Source organism: Carex rostrata, chromosome 1, assembly GCF_964058835.1.
Source record: "Carex rostrata chromosome 1, lpCarRost1.2, whole genome shotgun sequence".
In the NCBI taxonomy this organism is placed as follows: domain Eukaryota; kingdom Viridiplantae; phylum Streptophyta; class Magnoliopsida; order Poales; family Cyperaceae; genus Carex; species Carex rostrata.
Genome location: NC_135918.1, coordinates 13437914 through 13458235, shown reverse-complemented (window position 1 = coordinate 13458235; position 20322 = coordinate 13437914). Strand labels below are relative to the sequence as shown.

Here is a 20322-nt window from a genome sequence, read left to right as displayed (position 1 = left end):
GTACCTATCAAAACAAATAGTAAAAAAATTTCAAAAAACATAAAATTTGATCTCTAAGCACATTTTAATATGGATATCATGTTAAGCTGTTCAGATTGACTGTTCAAACTTTTAAAATGAAGATAAAGATGTGAGATGTTTGAAGTACAAAACTAATAGTGCATTTTAACCCTGCACATATAACTAAATATCACAAAAATTCTTTGTATGTTTTTGTGATTAGACAAACCTCCGATCAATATTAAAATTTCAGCATTTTGAAAAAAAAATATATATTGCGGCGACTATCTAATCATGATTAAATACATAATGTTTTAAAAAATACAGTGCGCGCAGAAACGACACAAAAAAAACAATACATAATTGCCCACAAAATAAGTTTTGTGTTCAACCCTTAATACCTTAATATCTTAGATACTAATTTTTTTCCTCAAAAGAATCGATTTTTTTTTGTTTTTGTTTTCGTTCATCGGTTTTCTGAAAACCAGCCGGACTAGTTTTTAATAATATTTATCCAGATAACAAGCTCCTTTTTATTCCAACCGAACCGGATTTGATTCCAGGTCGATTCTTTATAGTCTACTCATCCGGTCCGGACCGTCCGGTTCAATTTTAATAAAAGTGTATAGTTGTCTATCTATTAATTGAAAATATATTATTATTAATGACAAAGATTTTATGAAATCTACATAAATCTATACAAGTAATTTTGTTTAATAAGTAACAATTAACAATAATGAAGTTGCAGTTATCAGATAAAAAATATCATTTATAATAATGAGGTGATAAAGAAATGAAGGACAAAATGGTGAACTTTGAGACCTACGCAAAACATATCATACCTTTAATTACAGGAGATTTTGGACGAATATATATATCAGCCTCTCTTTATTTTCACTGAAGATTTTGAACCTTGGTAAAATTGCTTGCTTAGTAACAAAATTTGCATTTTCATTGAATATACTATAAAAGCATAATATTCTATTAACTAATATATGTCATTCATGTAAATTGTAGAATTTCCATAATTTGGTTGTAAATTCTAAGATTTTGTAAAGTTAGTTATTATTAGATACAATATATTCTATTAATACTGGTCTAGCATGACCATAAATTCTGAAAGCCATTTTTAGATATTCCATAACTCTCCCTCCCTCTTACCATCTTCTTTTCATTTCTTCCTCGATCTTTCTCTCTCTTAGATTTCAGTTTGAACAGGATTACTAGGAGAGCCTTAATTTGTTCTCCTGGCTCGTTTTGTAAATGTTTCTCTTGTTTTTCCCTCCTCCTCCCCCTTTTTTTCTTCATTTTGTTATATACTTATTCATTTTTTGTTATCACTCAAGAACTATTTAATCAAACATCGGCGAAAATTGTTGTTATAGGGCAAAAATCCACCCAAACCCTTCGATCCTCGATCAAAAGTGTGTATCTCATTCTAATTTTTTTAACAATATTTTTGTGTGTAATTTTCTCCCCATCCGAAGTTTTGTCGGTCGAGCGAATTTTTATCGCCTCATCAAGAAATTTAAGAACTCCCCACATTTTCACAGAAGTTGCATTATCTCAACAATTACGTTCGCACAATCTTTGGCAACTAATTTTGGTAAATTCTACATTGCACAACCGTTGGTTCAATATGAGCAAAGGTAAAGCGCCGATGTTAGAAGCTGATTTAAGCCAAATGCTGGATGCTCCTAACCGAGACCCATATCACCGTCGGGCCCACTCAGAGATTATTGCCTTACCTGATGATCTAACACTTGACATCGGAGTTCAATCATCAGACGAGAATGAAGACGACTTGTTTTCTTTGTTCATTGACATGGAGAAATTTGAACAGAATGAGTTTCTTCAACTAAGTAACAATTCGGCTCAAGCACCTAACCCGGCAAAGGATCCTATGGCTGATGCTGTGACAGTAGCAGCTCATGGACCAATTGGGCCCGCAACAAGTGGAAAAAGTATTGGTCAAGGCTCAGAAGGCGACAAGATGGAGGTGCATAGTTTAGGAACAAGTTCAGGGGTGGGGCCCAGTAATGCAGGAAAAAGCATGCCAGCTGGAGCTAGGCACAGGTACAGTTTGTCGCTAGATGACACAGGGTCGGATTTTGGTTCAGCTGTGAAGGAGGAGTTGTCTTATCCGGGATCAGGGTCGGGCTCTGGTTCAGTTTCGGGTTCGGCTCTTGGTCTAGGAACCGCCCGGTTGCAAGAGGTGGGAATGTCGCCTGCTGATGCGAAGAAGGCCATGTCGAATGCACGGCTTGCTGAACTTGCTATCTCTGACCCAAAAAAGGCTAAAAGGTTGACTGATTACTTTCTCAATTAATAAATTATATTGTAATTATTATAATCATCATTAAGATTATATGATGACGATGTTAATTATATGGTTGATAATCTGGTCATGAAAGAAACAGAAAGTTTTTATTCTATTTAGATTTAATGCAATTACAAGGCCTTAATAAAAGCAATTTCATAAGTATTTTGAATGTGATGTTATTTATTTTTCTCATGCAAACATGGATATCACATATATTTTAGTTAAATTGGAAGTATCTTTATATTAAGACAACACTGATTCTGTCAAATTATAGTCGTACTTCATACCATAAAATGCTCATTACTTTTAGTAATAAATATCTTTACATATAAATTCAAATGCCTTTTCTAAATATGTACCTTTTAAAATTTAATCTCATCTCAACTGCTGCAATATGTTCAATTAAGTTGTAGACAATGATTTCAAATAAAGATGAGCAAATTGGCTGGATATTGTTTACAAGAGTAGATTTATCCTTAGTTTATACATAATTTCTTAAGTAATCAGAAAATTTTGTTTTCAAAATTGCAGAGAGTACCTTAAACATTATCAATCCAGTTTCCAATAAACTAAAAAAATTAAATGCTAACTTACTAATTTTGACCTATTGTCGTTGCTAACTTAAAATTAAATTGCTTCTAATACCATACAGGTGAGAAATTATGATGTTAGTTCATGCTAAAATCATGTTGAAGCCAGGAAAAAGGCCAAAACACATATTGATTAATTTAATCCAATGATCGATAAAACTCGTATCTTGTCCTTGTTTCTTTTTTTAAAATTAATTTATTATATTCATTAATTTACTTCCTTTGTTAGAATTTGGGCAAATAGACAGTCTGCTGCCAGATCAAAAGAAAGAAAGGTCAAGTACATTGCCGAACTGGAAACCCAGGTAAACACTTTGCGAACGGAGTCGACCACGTTGACTGCACAGCTAGCCTTCTTACAGGTATGCATCTCTTTCAATACAGTACTAGTAGCTGATTTGACTAGTATATAATTGCACAGCTAGCTTGCTTACAGGTATGCATCCCTATCACTTTTTCAGTTAGCTTTAATTCCTTTATCTGTGCTACCTAGACTAATAATTGAAAGGGAGGGGGCATCCGATGTCCATCGGACCAACTCTTGTCTGATGGACAGTCTACATCACAAGATTTTAAATTTTAGACTGATCGATCTATTGATAACGGGTTTGTAATCTAAACTGGATTTATACCCTATTAGCTCTCTGTCTTTACGAATTCTGTCCCAAGCACCTTCGTCTCTTCTAATTTTGATAGCGCAAGCGCAAAAAAGAAAAAAAAAAAATAAAGAACTAGCATTTAGTCTAGTAACAAAGACACATAGTCTCTATGTGAGAGTTCATGAGTTCGAAACCCAGAAAGGGGAAATCCTTTGTTGTAATAACAAGGTTATTAAATAGTTGAGTGGCTTGACCTCCAACATTTTCTCGAAAAGAAAGAAAAAAACAATATGGTGTTCCCCAATTCCCCGCATCATCACCTCTTTGAGTTCTCCCTCATTGACCCGACTGGCCGCGAGTCAGGCCGAGTATTATAATTGCTCATAATGTACAAAAGCTTGCACCCAAGTTGTGAATATAACAACATATACACTCAGGTAGAAACTGCATATTATATAAGCTATTCATCAGCAAAATATGTAATGCAGCCAAATTGGCATATATAGCTTCTAGTAATAAAAAGTGTGTTCTATTTGTATAAGCATTACATTATACAATTGGTGTATTATTTGAGTGTAATGTTTTGTGTTAACATAATTTTTTTTTTTTACAAATTATTCTTTTATCAATTTTTTCTTACTTTTTGGCTACAAAACAAGCTTCTGCCAAAACAATTAGAGTTTTCGATTTGATTCTTTTGATTCCGGCCAATTCATCCGATTCTGATTCTACGGTCAAGAACCCGATTCCAATTCTGATTCCGAGTTTTAGAACCATGTTTACAAGTAGGACACCGGTGATAGATGTGGTTTTTCTTTGCCTGAACATTTGTTTCTTGACCTTTGCAAAAACCACAGAGTAGACATCTATTGCCCTAACTTGCCTCACACATTATTCCTTGATCTTGCTCCTCTTATTTTTTGTTGCTTGCAGCAATCAATTATAATTTGGTACAATAAGATATGTATCAGAACCACAGATTGACTGACAGACTAAAAACAAAAGAATTTGCAATCCATAATTTGAAAAGTTTTGCAATTGAAATGTGAATGTGGTGAAAACAGAAGAGGCAATAAAGAAGGGGAGTTTTGTTACTGAGAATATATTAGGAGAGAGTGCAATGGCAGCTGAATGGCATATGTGGGAAGTAGAGCTGACCTAGATATCTTACCGGGCGCGATTGAATCTCATACTCATGCGGGGGTCCAGGTTCGGTTTGAGACTCCCTCCAATAGATTTTAGAGATGAGACCTTACCAAAAATGAAAGAGGAGCAGAACGAGTTAGAGATGAGGAAATGTGGCTGACCTAGCTGATCCAGCTCCATCATCACAATTAGAGAGAGCACGGGGAGGAGGATAGAGCGACAGAGAGAAAGAGGCGGACCCGTTTGGGGAAGAAAGACAGTAACAGATATAACGGGTTTAAACTTTAAATCTGGGTATTGTTGCAGACTCCGCTAATCTAGCGATCTGTGCTGAAATTGTGATCGGATGGTTTAGACTGCCCATCGGAACGCCCCTGCTCCCTAATTAAAAATGTGACTGCCATTTAGTATCAGAGAAATTAAGTGTAAATTTGCACATGATGACATATTTCCATAACTGATTATTACTGTAACGACAGAGGTTTGTATACCATACTATTTGCAATGCTAGCTTAATTATTCCTTTTTTTGTTCTTTTGTGCATGATAATGGTGCAGAAAGATACAGATGGATTGACACGAGAAAATAATGAACTCAGGTCAAAGGTGCACCACATGGAACAACAAAGTCATATGCAAGATTGTAAGTCTCTCTCTCTCTCTTCTATATATTGAAAGAGGGAGATCACAATCTTTCATTTTGATAATTATTTTAAGATATATATATATAAGAAAGGAACTAAGGCCCTATTTTTGTAATTAAATTATATTTTGACAATCTTCAGAAAATAAATTTAAATTTTAAACCCAAGGTTATAAGCATGATTTATACATATCATATTTAAAAAATATAATGAGCTTTAAAATATAATGAGCATTATTTTTACACATCATATTTATAAAATATAATGAGTTTTAATGTATACTTCACCGTACATCAAATGATTTTAATTTTAAGGATTCAGAATTAAGGATTTTTGATGGACCATCGAAAAATAACAAATATAAATATTTTATATTTGAATTTTAAAAATCTATGATACAAATGGTCAAAAGAAAAATATCAAGTGATCCTTCCTTATATATATATATATAAAATGTTACATTTTATTGCACTATAATTTTTTTTTTTTTGAGGGTCAGTGAGCAATTGCTCACCAACTATTTGTATTAATATAAGAAAAAATAATTACAGCCTTACATCCTTCAGGACAGAATCTCAATCAAATTTTGTTATTTCATATTTTCTTTCTTGCTTAATTTTGCACAAAAGATCTGAAAGCTTATGTGGTATTCTTTTATATGATTAATCTAGCATTAACTGATGCTTTAAGAATGGAGGTTAACCGTCTTAAGATCGCGACCGGTCAAGTGGTTCCAAACGGCGGGCCAGCAGGGATGATGCCCTTTGGTGTACCCCACAACTTTTCCTTGAATCCACAATTCTACAGTGGCCCGCGCGCCATCAACCAACAACCGGGAATCCGTCCATCTCTCATGTCAGCACAGCAGCTGCAGCAGCTCCAACTGAGCCAACCCCCACACCAGCGCCAGCACCCACCCCAGCCACAGCAGATCATGTTGCAGCAACAACAAGCAGCTCAAGCACATGCCATGATGCAGCAACAACAAGCAGTTCAAGCACAAATGAGGATGCCGTCACAAGCGCAAGTTCGGATGCGGTTGCAACCACAAGTGATGATGACGCCACAAGGTCAAGGACTGATACGACAGCATGGCATAATGCCAACTAGCAGCCATCATGCCGAGTCACAAATCAAAGGGCCTATGGTTTTGAATAAGTCCGAGATGGAGGGTAATTTTGAAAACTTCAACTGATTAGTTTTTTTTTTTACCTTTTGGGCGAGCAATATATGACATATATTGAGAGAGAGAGAGAGAGTCTGATTTCAGGATCATATCATCACTAGCTAGTTCTAAAGGGTTATTCTAGATATAGCCAATTAAAAAAATCACCTCAATTCCTTGTTTTCACCACAGTTACAAAAAAATTAACTCAACCATCAATACAGTAAAACAAATAAGGGTTGGACCCCTATTTTTTCTCAAAAAATAAGAATCACCTCAATTTTTGGACCAGAATTGAAGGAGAGGATAGGAGGGGAGGACTTGTTTTCTTATCTTTGCTCTGAGTTCATATTTTCAGGTTGGCATGAACAGAGAGTTTGGGTAAATGGAAAGAAAACACATGTGAATTTTACCAATATTTTATTTTCATTTTTATCCTAAATAACTTGGAAGCTCAACCAATCAAGAGCTATATTGGTTAGTAATTCCTATGGATATTTACAAAAACAAATTATGCCACTTTCTATAATATTTTTTTTGTTTTTGGAGAATTGGTTTTTGGAGCTATGTTGAGTGTAAAATGTATATATTGGAAGGATTGTTGCCGCAATTTTGGTCTATTATTATGTAAACTATAGCATATTGAATACATTTTTATATATTATGTTATAATTCCTAATTTCCAGACAACACTTTAACGTTTCATTATATGAACATTTTTCCAGCCGAGTTCTGAATAAAGTGAATATTAATTTGTTGCACCTCAATCGCTAATTGTCTGTGTTGCTGGCAGTTTGTGCTCGATCAATATTGGAAAAAAAAAAATAACAAAGTAAATGATTTTAATTTGGGAAAAAAAATACAAAGTTTGTGTTGCTGGCAGTTTGTGCTCGATCATCCCGTTTACCTTAATTTTCTCAGATTTTCTCCACGCAGTCCTGGATCCACCTTCATATGAGTTTCAAACTTTTTTATCCATCGTTGGTCCCCAATCTGATACTATTATTTAAAACCTTCCTTAATTAGTGCTATTTTCTTATTTAAATTTCTGATTTCTCTTCTCCACGTTCTTTCCTTTCCCGTCGCGATCTCTCCTCTTCAACTATTTTCTTCCTCAATTACAGTCTTCAATCTTCATTGTCTCGCATCATCTCTCCATCTAGGCTCTTCAATCTTCATCATCTTGCATCATCGTCAAACATTGAAGACAAGCAGCGACATTGAAGTTGTTAATTAGCATTTCCAATCATCTTCACGCCATTGTAGCTATTGGTTATCGTCTCCTGATCGGTATTCAGTGAATTATTTACATATTTGATTGCAACTTGCAGTTATTTATAGTTCATTTTGAATATTCTATTTTAATTTGAAATTTGATTACAATTGCTACAACAATATCGTGTTTCTTCTTTGATTATCTTCTATTATCGGGTCATGCATTCTAACCAGGATTGCTTTGAATATTTTACATAGATTTTGAATTCAAAATTACATAGATCGTACGTGAAAAATATATCCTTGATTTTGAGAAAGTATTGATACAACAAGTTTCCAGGGTTATAGTGATCAGATTACAGACTTTATATGACAGATTTACATGTTGATATACTTTATTTTGCATGTTTTATATTCAAGGTTTATAGAATTTGAATATAGGTGTATAGGAGTTATCTGTTAGATTTATAGGCTTTATATGACAGATTTACATGTTTATCTCCTTTATGTTACATGATTTATATTTGATGTTTACAAAATTTTGAAGTTAGATGTATAAAATTTAAATGTCAGGTTTACATAATAGATCTGTTAGGTTTTACACAATTTATTTTACATTTTTTACATAAATATTATATGATTGTATTACAGGTATTATATTACATTATATTTTTGCAGATTCTTTTTTTTTTTAAGTTTACTAAATTTATATAATTTGTTATGTTCACATAATATGATAGATTTAGACATTCTCTATTATGCAGCATACATTACAATTTAGATTTCATAATTCATGTTTTATGTTTAAAGAATTAATAGTTTAGATTTACAAAATTTACTTTTGAGGTTTACAGGTTTTGTCTTTGATGTTACAATTTATATATGATATGAGATGTTTACAAAATTCATGTTTCAGGTTTACAGGTTTTGTCTTTGTTATTTAAATATTTTATATGATATGTGATGTTTACAGACATTATAGGGTATTAGTTTATTACTACATATGTGTGTTTTTATGAAACAGATAGGAGCAGATGTTTCTTACAGACTTGAATCTATGGACTAGGTTGTGGTGCTATGTTTATATAGTGTCATCATGTGCTTGTCGGATGACTTTAAAATCTGTGCAATGTATTAGCGGTGGATAAAGAAACGATAACATAATTTAAAAATCAACAGGCTCCGTCAAGGTTAGATTCATGTCTTCTTTGTCTCGTTCGCCTCCCTCTCCTTCTATAGTATTTTCCCAATTGAAAAGAATGGAGAAGAGTAGCACCATGTGCCTCGAGCAACCTCACGCCTCTGAGCACATTGCATGTTGCGTGTCGGGCCTCTCTCTCTAGTCTCCCGCACACGACATATCCCTGATTCCTCAAATCAATGCTTCATTCTCTTAGTCACACATGCTTGCTCCTTTGAAGTAGAAATTGGTAAGTAGGTTCATCTCTGATAAGGCGGCAATGGTCTGAACATTCTCAGCATTTTCATTTTGCTTTCATTCTGTTTGATGATTTTCGTCAAGATGTGGCCCAATTTGTAGTCGTATTTAAACATTTCCAGGATAAAAAAGAACTGTCTCCCATTAACTGTCTGACTACGGAGCCGGAAGAGGATAGGTCATGAGCGGCCCTGAGGGAGCGCGTCCCTAGGCTACTTTGGAGATCGAAAAAAATCAACAAAAGAGCACAAAAAATCGAGAAAAAAAATCCAAATCTCTCTTGACGATTGAGAAGAAAGCCTCAAGATGGATTCGTTCATCTCCCCCCATTGATCTCCTTTGATTTCGATCTCAAATCCATCCTCTGCACTGCTAGTACAAATCAAAGGTGCAAAATTGAAGACGGATGTGGGTTTGAGGTGGACGATGGCTGCTCCTCGATTCAAACTGCTAGCTGATCTCGAATTACCTTTACGGGCCTTATCTGAAGCACTCTCGACAATAATGGCAGAAATTCAGAAGTTGAGCACGATAAATAAGGGAGGTGATTTGAAGGACTCAATCAAAGGTTTATCTCAAGCTTTGACATCAGCAATGGCGACACCTCATAGGCCGGACCCCACGAATCTGGCCTTTCAGCATAGTTCAGTCCAAACCCCCTATTGGCACAGAATTGATTCAATTGCTGAAACGGAACTGCTTAGTCATGCAGAGATAGTTTAGGCAAAGCTTGCAGAACTTAAAAGAGCATCAATTCCATCTGAGCCTTTCTGCTTCAAGTGCAATGACCAGGGACATCTTGCGGTGCAGTGTTATAACATGACTCTGTGCTTTATTTGCAATCACTAGGGCCACCGATCCTCTTACTGTCATGCAATCACCTCTTTTGAGCTCCCCATATCTGATCCTCTGCTCATAGAAAATCCAACTCAAACTTTGCCAGAACCTCCAATCCATCCTTCACACCTCACACACCCTGCTGTTGGATCGGAGTCAGGCCAACAGTCCATACCCATTGGCTATGAGGTATCGACTATGGTTTCAATCAAGAGCTTGGAGACAAAGTTAGCAGAACTAAAGCAAGAAATGGTGTGATAAAAAAGAAACGATCTGAAATGGAGATGACCATTGCACGTATCGATGCTCAAATTCATAACAGTCTGTCCAAATTGGCAGAAATTGAGGTTTCTAAAGCATTACAACCATAGTAGGAATTATCAGTATCGGGATCGGGATCGGTCCCGGCCAATACCGATACGGGATTGGAGTATCGGCTCAGGATCGGGATTTTTTTTTCTTTATGATTTGCTACGTGAGGATCGGCTCAGAATCGGATCGGGGTCGGCCGATACCGATACGTATCGGCTGATACGGATCGGTATTGGCCAATATTTTCTACTATGATTACAACAGACAAGTGTGATTAGAGAAGAAAAGAGATGTGAAGATGAGATTGGTATTGGTATTTGTTCAATCAACAAAGATAAAGACCCAGTGTGCTAAGAGAAGATTTATGATATCAAAGCTATAAGGCAACAATTGTTTTCTGATATTGAAGCTATAAGGCAAAAGAATCTGGAGAAAGGGTAGGTAGCACAATTGGCTACGAAAAAGTGTTTGATTCCCTCTCACGAGTTCGCAGCTTCCGCAAAGGTTTTCAAAAAAAAAAAAAAAAAAAAGGCAAAAGAATCTGAGGAACCATGTAGCAAATTTAGAAGAAACAATTACTACACTGGATGTGAACCAGGGGGTAGTTTGTGTCCGAGGAACAAAACTCTTCGAGGAGGTAGTTTGTGTCCGAGGAAGGGTGGACTGAGGGTGCTAGGTTTGTCTGTGTAACAATAGAGGGAGCACAAGAAAGTGGAGCACAATTTTTTAATTGGTGGCTTGTGAAGCCTGAGGGTACAGATTTTTAGTCCTTAGTGTTTTGTGTATTTTTTGTAATAAGATAGGAATAACTGGTACACTGTTGGTACCAGTTCAAAGATTTTGTTAGGATTTCTTATCTAGGTATAGAGAGAAGTATAGAAGACTGCGGTTAAAAATATTGTTTTGGTTTTGTTTCAGAGATCGGGGTTGTTTCGACTTTTGAGGTATTTAGAGGTTCTTGTTAGCGTCTGTAATTATCAATTTTCAGCAGTGATAATGGGCTAATAAGCCTTGTTTCAAAAATAAAAAATAAAAAATTAGATGTTTCCATTTAATAATATCTGATCAAGATTTGCTCTTAATTTAAGATCAGATGCGGCGATTACAAGTAAAGTCCATTTGCTTCAGTAGATTGTTGTAATAGGATTAATTTCTGAAGGGGACGTACGAAAGTCTAATTGAAATCTTCGTTCGTCTCTGTTAGCCTCAACCAGCGCTAGCTTTCATCAAGCACGGATATAAATATAGATTTCATGGTTCAAAAGTGCATAGTGCAAAATGACACTATATATGCGTAGCTAGGTGCACTTATGGATTACTCACAACCCGAAACATTTATCAATTGCAGACATCTTAGGTTTATAAAATTCATGCATTAGGTTTACAGAATTTCACACCTTAAATGAAGGGTAAGTGGGAGAGAAATATGCTACTGCTCGAGACATTCGGCTGGATCCTCACCTGTGCTAGTCAAGTCGTGCTCAGAACGGGCTCATTGCACGTGACCGAATCTATGTTAGTCCAATCACCTACAGTACGTAAGTTTATATCGTCAATATCTGGATAGAGGCCTAGTTTTAATTTTCATCACTTGTGTGTTGCTACAACAATCTGTCACTATTCATGAGAGTAAAAGTGTTTTTTATTGTCGGTATCATGAAAGATACTCCTGTTAGTTATAGAGATACCATCAAAAATAGCAATTTCTATCCGTATATGCTCGACAATAGTCAGTTTTTACCTTCACAAATGGTAGCATATTATTGTAGTTTACGTTTATTATAGTATTGGTTAGCACACTTTATTGTTTTGATAAGGTTAATTGATTAGATAATTTACTTGTTCCATTTTTAAAGTTTGTTGTGGACTAATTAGTTAGAGCATCTCCAACGGCTTGCATATGGAATTGCAAATACCGATGTGGCTCCGACGTGTCAATTTTATTTGAGTTCTCACCGATGTAGCAGTCCTTTCAAATTCGCAAGCTTTCATCTGAATTTCATTTCGATTTCAATCTTCCAGGCTAGCGAACAATAGCCAATCAAATTCGCTCCATGGATCAAACCCTTTTTCCTTCCCTCTTTCCTCTCCCAAACGAAGCTATTGCACTCCATCGTTTCTTCCTCTCCCCCTTCTCGTTCCCATTCCTCCGCTGTCACCGGATCTGCCACCTCCACTCTTCCCCTCCCATTTCTCCACAAACTTTTACGTGAATAAAGCTTTCTTCAATGAGACACGGAGTGACTCTTCCTTCTGTAATCATTCTTCACTTGCATCAAAAACCGTGATGCCATCTTTCAAATGGAGGCGCATCTGTCCACTTCCTCAATTTCACCTCAAATCACCACTGATTTAGGAGATATTGTACAACAAATCGAGCTCCTTCTGTGGAGCTTCCTCTCTTACCTTTTTGGTTGAACGAGGCAATTTAATTCTGACAATAATCAATTATATGTTTGTTTGGACCAATTTGCGAAAACATATTAATTCCAATTTAATTGGTTCAAATAGTTACATGAAGTATAACATTTTGAATATATAATGAATATGCTGGTTTCTTAATTATGGTATCGTCTGATTCTCATGAAAATAACCACTTTACATTCCTTGTTGTTAATTCATGTTTTAGTTCCAATTTAATGGGCCTCTTCATTGAAGAATGTATGGAGAGAGATGGAACAGGAGAGAGAGAGGAGACAGAAGGGAGAAGGGGGGCCTGTGTTGTTCATCGTGGAGAGAAGAGAGAGAGGGGATTGTTTTCTGAAGTAGTTAGGCGGAGAAAGGAGAGAAGAGAAAGGCACGAAAGAAGAATATGAACGGAAACGCATGGAGAAGAAATGAAAATGTCAACCAAAAAAAGAAATCGCTGATGTGGCAGTCAAAATAAAATTAGATCTAATTTTACGAATGTAGAGTCGGTGAAAATAAAATGAATTGCAATTACAATTGTGCTGTTTGAAATTGCAAAAGCTTTCACCACCGTTGGAGATGCTCTTAGAAACCAATGTAAAATCATTAAATTCTAACTTAAACGATGAAAGAGCAAGTTAAGATAATTCATCAAAGTTGAACTAAATAGAAGCATCGACATGTAAGCATGCTACTGCATCTCGGAACAAACACCATAATTTTTAATTTCAAATAACGCATTTACACAGAATTGATTTCAATAGAAATTTTTGCTTGAAAAGCCGCCTTTAAAAGATATGCACATCTGAATTTTTTTATTATTAATAATTCAGATCATGTAAATTGAAGAAAAAAAAGATTTAAATAAAAATATTATTAGCTCAAAACTTATAAGGGTTCATAAATTTTATGAAACATTAAATTTATTTTAATTGTTGAAAAATTAGTCAGATCCATACTACATAAGGCACTACTAAGTACTAATCTGATTAATTGAGCTCAGAAATATATATATATATATATATATATAATCTCACTGATACCGTGGTATCTCTCAATCTGACAAGTGTAATTTGTCATAATTCATGATAGAGATTCATCTTAAAATAATTTTCGTGAGGAAATATAAATATTTTCAGCCATAAATTAAATCACGAGAATAAACAAGAGGTAGGGGGGAGGGGAGAGAGAAAAAAATGAGGCTCATAAGAACATTTTGTTAATAATATTATAAGAGAGATACATTTAATTTGTTTGAAAATTCTGAGAGGTGGGACAATTTATAAAATCCCCTTATTTTTCTCAACATACTAATTTATTAATTTAAACAATTAAATATAAAGATTAATATTATAAAAAATTGAAAAGAGAAATTTACCCTCATCTTCAAACATATATATGTCTTAATTTTACCAAATTAAACTTAATTTATCCTCAATCGTGTCATTAAGCACTAAAATACCAGAAAAATAACAAAACAAAACAAAAAAATCAGGTGCAACATGCATATATGATTCCCAAATTCAAAGTAGAAACAAACATACACACACAGAATTTCCGAACTCGCTGTGGGTCCGGATCCCCCGAAAATAATTCAAATTTTGATTTGAAATTCAGACAATCTGATTAGAATTTGAACCAATTTGATTCAATTTGAAAATTTATGGAGCCCCTTTAATATTTATATATACCAAATATATGATTGGACGGTCCAGATTCAGATTCAAATTCAAATTTGAGTTATTTTAGACGATCCAAACAAACTCGTTGTAGAGAGAAAGAGCAATAATGGTAGCAGAATTATGCTACTGCTCAAGATAGCTGGCTGGATCCTCACCTGTAAATTGAAAACAAACAAGGCTAATTGACCGTGACCGAATCAGTGTTGGTCCGATCGATCACCAACAATACGTAACTTTAAATTGTCAAAATCTGCTAGTGCATGTGTAGTTTAATTATTAGTAATTAATGATTATAACACATTTTATTTTATTTTAAGGTTAATTAATTAGTAAATTACTTGTTCTGTTTGTTGTGAATAAATTGATTATAAAGTTTTCATAATTTTATAGTTAAGTTTAATTAAATTAATTCCACAAAAATATTTTGTTCGAAAAATAGTCAATCGTGTCATTATAAACCCTAAAATACCAGTAAAAATATGAAACAAAAATAAGGGGCAATAAGATTCTCAATTCAAAATAGAAATAGAAAAAATAATGAAAAATATAAACAATAGAATTTTCGAACTCACTCTGGGTGTCCGGATACCCCGTAATTTGTTCAAATTTTGAGTAGCAATTCAGACCATCTAATTAGAATTTGGACCAATTTGATTCAATTTTGAAATTGATGGAATCCCTTTAATATTTATATCAAATATCTAACTGGACAGTCCGTATCCAAATTCAAATTTGAGTTCTTTTAGATGATCCAAACTCGTTGTGTAGAGAGAATGAGCAATAATGATAGCAATAAAACATACCTGACTGAAGTTTTTGATCGATGGTCGATGGTAAAGAACTGCTTTACAAATTACACTTTATCTTCAATCATGTCATTATAAATCCTAAAATACCAGTAACAATAAGAAACAAAAATCAGGTGCAATAAGATTCTCAATTTCAAAATAGAAATAGGAAAAATAATGAAAAATATAAACAATAGAATTTCCAAACTCGCGCGCTGTGGGTGTCCGGATACCCCGTAATTAATTCAAATTTTGAGAAGCAACTCAGAAAATCTCATTAGAATTTGTACCAATGTGATTCAACTTTAAAATTGATGGAATCCCTTTATTATTTATATCAAATATCTGATTGGTAGCAGTATATCATACCTGACTGAAGTCTTTCATCGTCGATGGTAAAGAACTGCTTTACAAATTAGTTTGAGGAAAGTGCATGGAATGAAAATTTTGCGGAAATTTGAAAGTATAAATAAGAAGTTTCTCTCTCTTCTCAATGTCTTGAGATTATATTATATATATATATAGTTGAATCATTGTTGTTCCTTCGTAATAAAGTATTCCCGTTCTACTTCTATTCTAGGAATTTTTTTGGAAAATAATGGTTAAATAGAACCTTCAAAAGAATGGAATGGTTAAATAGCTAGTCATTTAATTTATTTACTAATGTTAAACTATATTTCAAATGGAAAATAATTAATTTGAAAAAATGAATATAAAAAATATATAAATTAAGATGTTAAGATATATATTTCTCTTTTTTTATGAGTGATCCTAATTTAAATATCCAAATATTTGCATAGCACAGCTGCACATAAAAAGAAAAAAAAAAGATTACTAAATTGGTAGATAATGACAAAATGTTTACGTACAGAACCTGAAGAAATCTACGTGCCAGCAATTATTACAAAGAACTATAAGAAGAATCTGGTGTTAATATGGACATTTAGGACACACTTTTTCTGGCATGAGATTGAATTACTTAATTAGGGATCAGGAACAAATTGACCAAGAACAACCATTTACTGAGGGGGAGTTACGTACATAAAGTTGTTTTTGAATCTGTGCCAGATGGAGACTCGAGACCTGATGAATTTACTTTTCAATTCTATCAGAGTTTTTGGGAACTTATTAAACTAGATTTGTTGATGATGTGCAGCAAATTTTATAAGAATTAATGAACTTAATTTACATCATCTTAACAAATCATTCATTTGTTTGATTCCCAAAGAGCAAGATGACTTTCATATCAAATAGCCTTAAAATCATATCCAAAATGATGACATCCATATTAGAACCAATGATGTCTGGAATCATAGATCAAACACAAGATGCATTCATACATGGTAGATACATATTTGATAATATTGTGCTTAATCAAAAAATAATACATCATGCAATGCAATCTCAAACAATAGGGGTTGTTATTAAAATAGACTTTGAAAAAACATATGATAAGATCAATAGAGATTATCTGATTGAGGTCATGGTCAGTAGAAACTTTGGAATCAAATAAATTCAATAGATAAAATAATGGTTACTCTGTTCACAATCATATATAAATATTAATGGAACACTCACTTTCTATTTTTAAATAGAGGTGTAAGGAAGGGGATCCTCTCTCTCCCTTTCTGTACATTTTGGCAGTAGACTCTTTGAGAAAAATATTTAATCTAGGAAGAAATTTAGGATTAGTATAGGGAATAGTTACACCATGTTAGCATAGTGCAGCTATTACTAACTACCACTATTCTCATGACACCATACTTTTCTTATCAGCTACACCTCAAAACATATCTAAAGAGGAACCAAGGAAAACTAACTATTTTGATTATATAGATGATATGATCATTATAGGAGATGACCGGAAGAAGATACAGAAGCTTGAAGACCATCTCTCAAAGGAGTTTGAGATGAAGAATCTAGGAGGCATGAAGTATTTCCTTGGAATTGAAGTGGTTCGATCCAAGTAAGGTATAGTCTTGTCTCAAAGAAAATACATTCTTGATACGTTACCTGAGATTAGAATGATTGAGTGCAAACCGGTTGATACACTAGTAAGTCAAAATCAGAAATTGGGAGAGTTACCAAATGGAGTTCTCACGAATAAAGAATGGTACCAAAGATTGGTACGAAAATTGATCTATTTATCTCACACTAGACATGATATAGCATATGTTGTGAGTGTTGTGAGCTAGTTCATGCACTCTCCAAAAGAAGAACATCTAGAGGCAGTTATGCGTATAATTAGGTACTTGAAAAGGAACACTTGGAAAAGGATTACAATTCCGAAAAATCAAACATCTGAGGATTGCATGATATATAGACGTTGATTGAGTAGGAAGCATTAGTGACCAAAGATCTACCTCTGGATACTTTACCTTTATAGGTGGAAACTTAGTTACATGGAGGAGCAAGAAGCAAAATGTAGTGGCCCTTTCGAGTGTAGAAGCCGAGTTTTGAGGAATCTCAAAAGGAATATGTGAACTTTTGTGGTTAAGGAAGTTAGTGAGTGAACTTGGGTTTGAACCTTCATGTGAGATGAAACTCTTCTTGGACAACAAAGAAACATTGGACATGTCCCACAACCCAGTCCAACATGATAGGACGAAGCATGTTGAAATAGATCAAATACTCAAAGATACTAAAAGCTTTTATTTGTTAAATCTAAAATTCAGCTGGCAATTGTACTTACAAAAGGGGTGTCAAGCAAGTTCTTTGAAAGCACACTTGACAAGCTTAACATATAGATTTGTACGTGCTCGCTTGAGGGGGAGCGTTGTGTGTGCTAAACTTGGCAACAAATAATTAGCTGAAGAAGTCTTGTACTTTAGGGAAAATTATTTTTTTTCTATCTGTTTCTATTTGTTGTGTATGAGAAAGTAGGAAAGTTATTTTTTATTTATTGCTTTCTATTTTTTTCTCTTTGCAAGGCAGCAACATATATAGTTAGGTCTCTTCTTCATCTAGAGATTTCAAGAAAAAAAAATTATGTAAAAGAGATTTTTACTAATGAAATAAGATTAGGGTGGGAAGGGAGTTTCACTAGAGTTGTGTGTTATTTACTCATTTCTAACTTTGTGATAGAGATAACATGTTGTCACACCCCTAGACAACCTGCTATGTTTTTATATACACATCACATACATTATCAATAATATCCACAAATACCACATTATATATTACAAACAATAGTCTTACAACAATAATCAAAGTGGTTCAAAGGCAGTCACGACAGACATGGTTAGGAATATGGTAACAACCATGCCTGTTCAAGTGTACCAATTTAGTAGAAATTAAACAAACAAAACTAAATAAACATAAGTGGCATTGAATCATAAACATGGATCCTTCCGCTTGCTTTTACTCACGACCTTGTTCTGGCTCCTCTTCCTCATTACCTGGAACCCACATAACAGTAGAACAGGTGAGAGATTCAAACATTCTCTTAGTGCGGCATTTAGTTCTAGTTCCAAATTTTGTAAAATTAACTTAATTCTGAAAAGCATAAAAATAAAATAAATAATAAATGCGCATGCATTTCTAATACCATGTAATCCTATGATCATAAACACTTTCATTTCCTTTCAAGTTTTCCATTAGTCTATTTATATTGTCATTCCAATGGGAAGTCCAACCAACAATGAGAGGCCGCCAACCCACTGGAAAGTCCAACCAACTGTGAGAGGTTGTCTCACTAGATGAAAAATCCACCCTATGCTTAGTCTTGACACGTGACAGGAAGTCTAACCGACGCACATGTTAACGAGAGATCCAGTCGAACACCGGACCCTGTTCACTTTACTTATCCGTTCACATCATGTATATTAACTCAACACAACACATCCTATAAGTCTGTTGATCAAAGGAATAGTCCTATCCTAATATTTCTAACAAAGTCAAATGGTTGTTCAAATTCAACTATATAAAAATAAGTGCACACAAAATGATAAGTAATAATTTTACAAAGTCCATGAAACCCACACCTAATCGTAGGATAATTAACAATAGTGTACACATACTCTACTTTCTCACCACATGAACCTAAACCATATACACATGGGTTTCGAATCAATATCCTTTTATAATATTTGTTTCTAAAATTAATAAATACTAAAACACTTTCTTCCCAAATCATTATGTTGTACATGGAGTGGCTATTTCTTAGATAGATCATTGATTAACATGTTGTACATTGATTATTATTATTAATATTATGAAATATGAATATATTAGAAATATAAATGTGGATGTCCAACCATTTTATAACTCTCAATATTAATCTTCTCATCCCCCACTACTATTGGAATTCATTTCTCCACTACTATTGTAATTAAATTTAGATTGCTTTTCATTTATAATTTGTAGCATATAAATAGAGACTTTGTAATCTTGTATTGTACACTTGAGAAATATATGAATAAATAAGTTGTCATCTTTATATGTTATCTCTCTTGTTTATTATTCTTTATCTTTATTTTATAACATGTTATAAGCACGAGAGCTTTACTAGTTGAAGATTAGAGGTAACTTTGATATATTTTATTACAGTTCCATTTAAATAAATAATACTTCTAATAAGTAATTATTAAATGGAATAAGTTATCAGTTTATGTACATTTATTTTAAGATGTTTAGTATGGTTCATATAATTTTAAATTATAACATGCATGAAGCGTGGAAGACCAATTGGTTTCAAAGATAAAAATCCTCAAAAGAAAGGGAGCAAATAATAAAAATGGTCAAGTCGAGGATATGATAATTTCAGATAAATCCAAAAGAGAATCAAATTATAAATAATATTAGAGTTCCAATAGAAACTAAAGTATATGAAATTCATGAAAATAAAGAGATCTCGATAAATTATCAAGAATGGAATAAGATGCAACTGAGATGAAATTAATATCAATGATGTTCTTGCATATAATATAGCGCTAAATATAATGAATAATGAGGATCATGACCCAAAGTATTTAAAAGGATGTCAACAAGGAAATGATTGGCCAAAATGAAAAGATGCAATTGAGGCAGAGTTAAACTCATTTGAAAAATGAAAAGTTTTTGGACCTGTAGTCGCAATACCTGAAGGTGTAAAACTAGTAGGATATAAATAGGTATTCACATGAAAACAAAATGAGAAAGGTGAAATTATAAGATATCAAGTGCGACTTGTCGCCC

The 20322-nt window shown here is 33.8% G+C and overlaps 1 protein-coding gene across 1 annotated transcript; it reads left to right on the top strand.

Moving 5' to 3' along the window:
* Positions 1-1244: 1244 nt before the first annotated feature.
* Positions 1245-7068, top strand: LOC144555727 (transcription factor RF2a-like). The gene is made up of 4 exons (XM_078304491.1): positions 1245-2304; positions 3143-3275; positions 5216-5300; positions 5973-7068. Exons 1-4 carry the CDS (start codon positions 1640-1642, stop codon positions 6494-6496), a joined length of 1407 nt encoding a protein of 468 aa, XP_078160617.1. The 5' UTR covers positions 1245-1639; the 3' UTR covers positions 6497-7068.
* The last annotated feature ends 13254 nt before the right edge of the window (positions 7069-20322 follow it).

What these genes read in the sequence shown, in the direction of transcription:
- LOC144555727 (XM_078304491.1), top strand. Translation starts at nt 1,640, where the DNA reads ATGAGCAAAGGTAAAGCGCCGATGTTAGAAGCTGATTTAAGCCAAATG. An exon ending in GACCCAAAAAAGGCTAAAAG is followed by an intron (nt 2,305 to 3,142) that starts GTTGACTGATTA and finishes TTCCTTTGTTAG; the next exon opens with AATTTGGGCAAATAGACAGT. An exon ending in ACAAAGTCATATGCAAGATT is followed by an intron (nt 5,301 to 5,972) that starts GTAAGTCTCTCT and finishes TGATTAATCTAG; the next exon opens with CATTAACTGATGCTTTAAGA.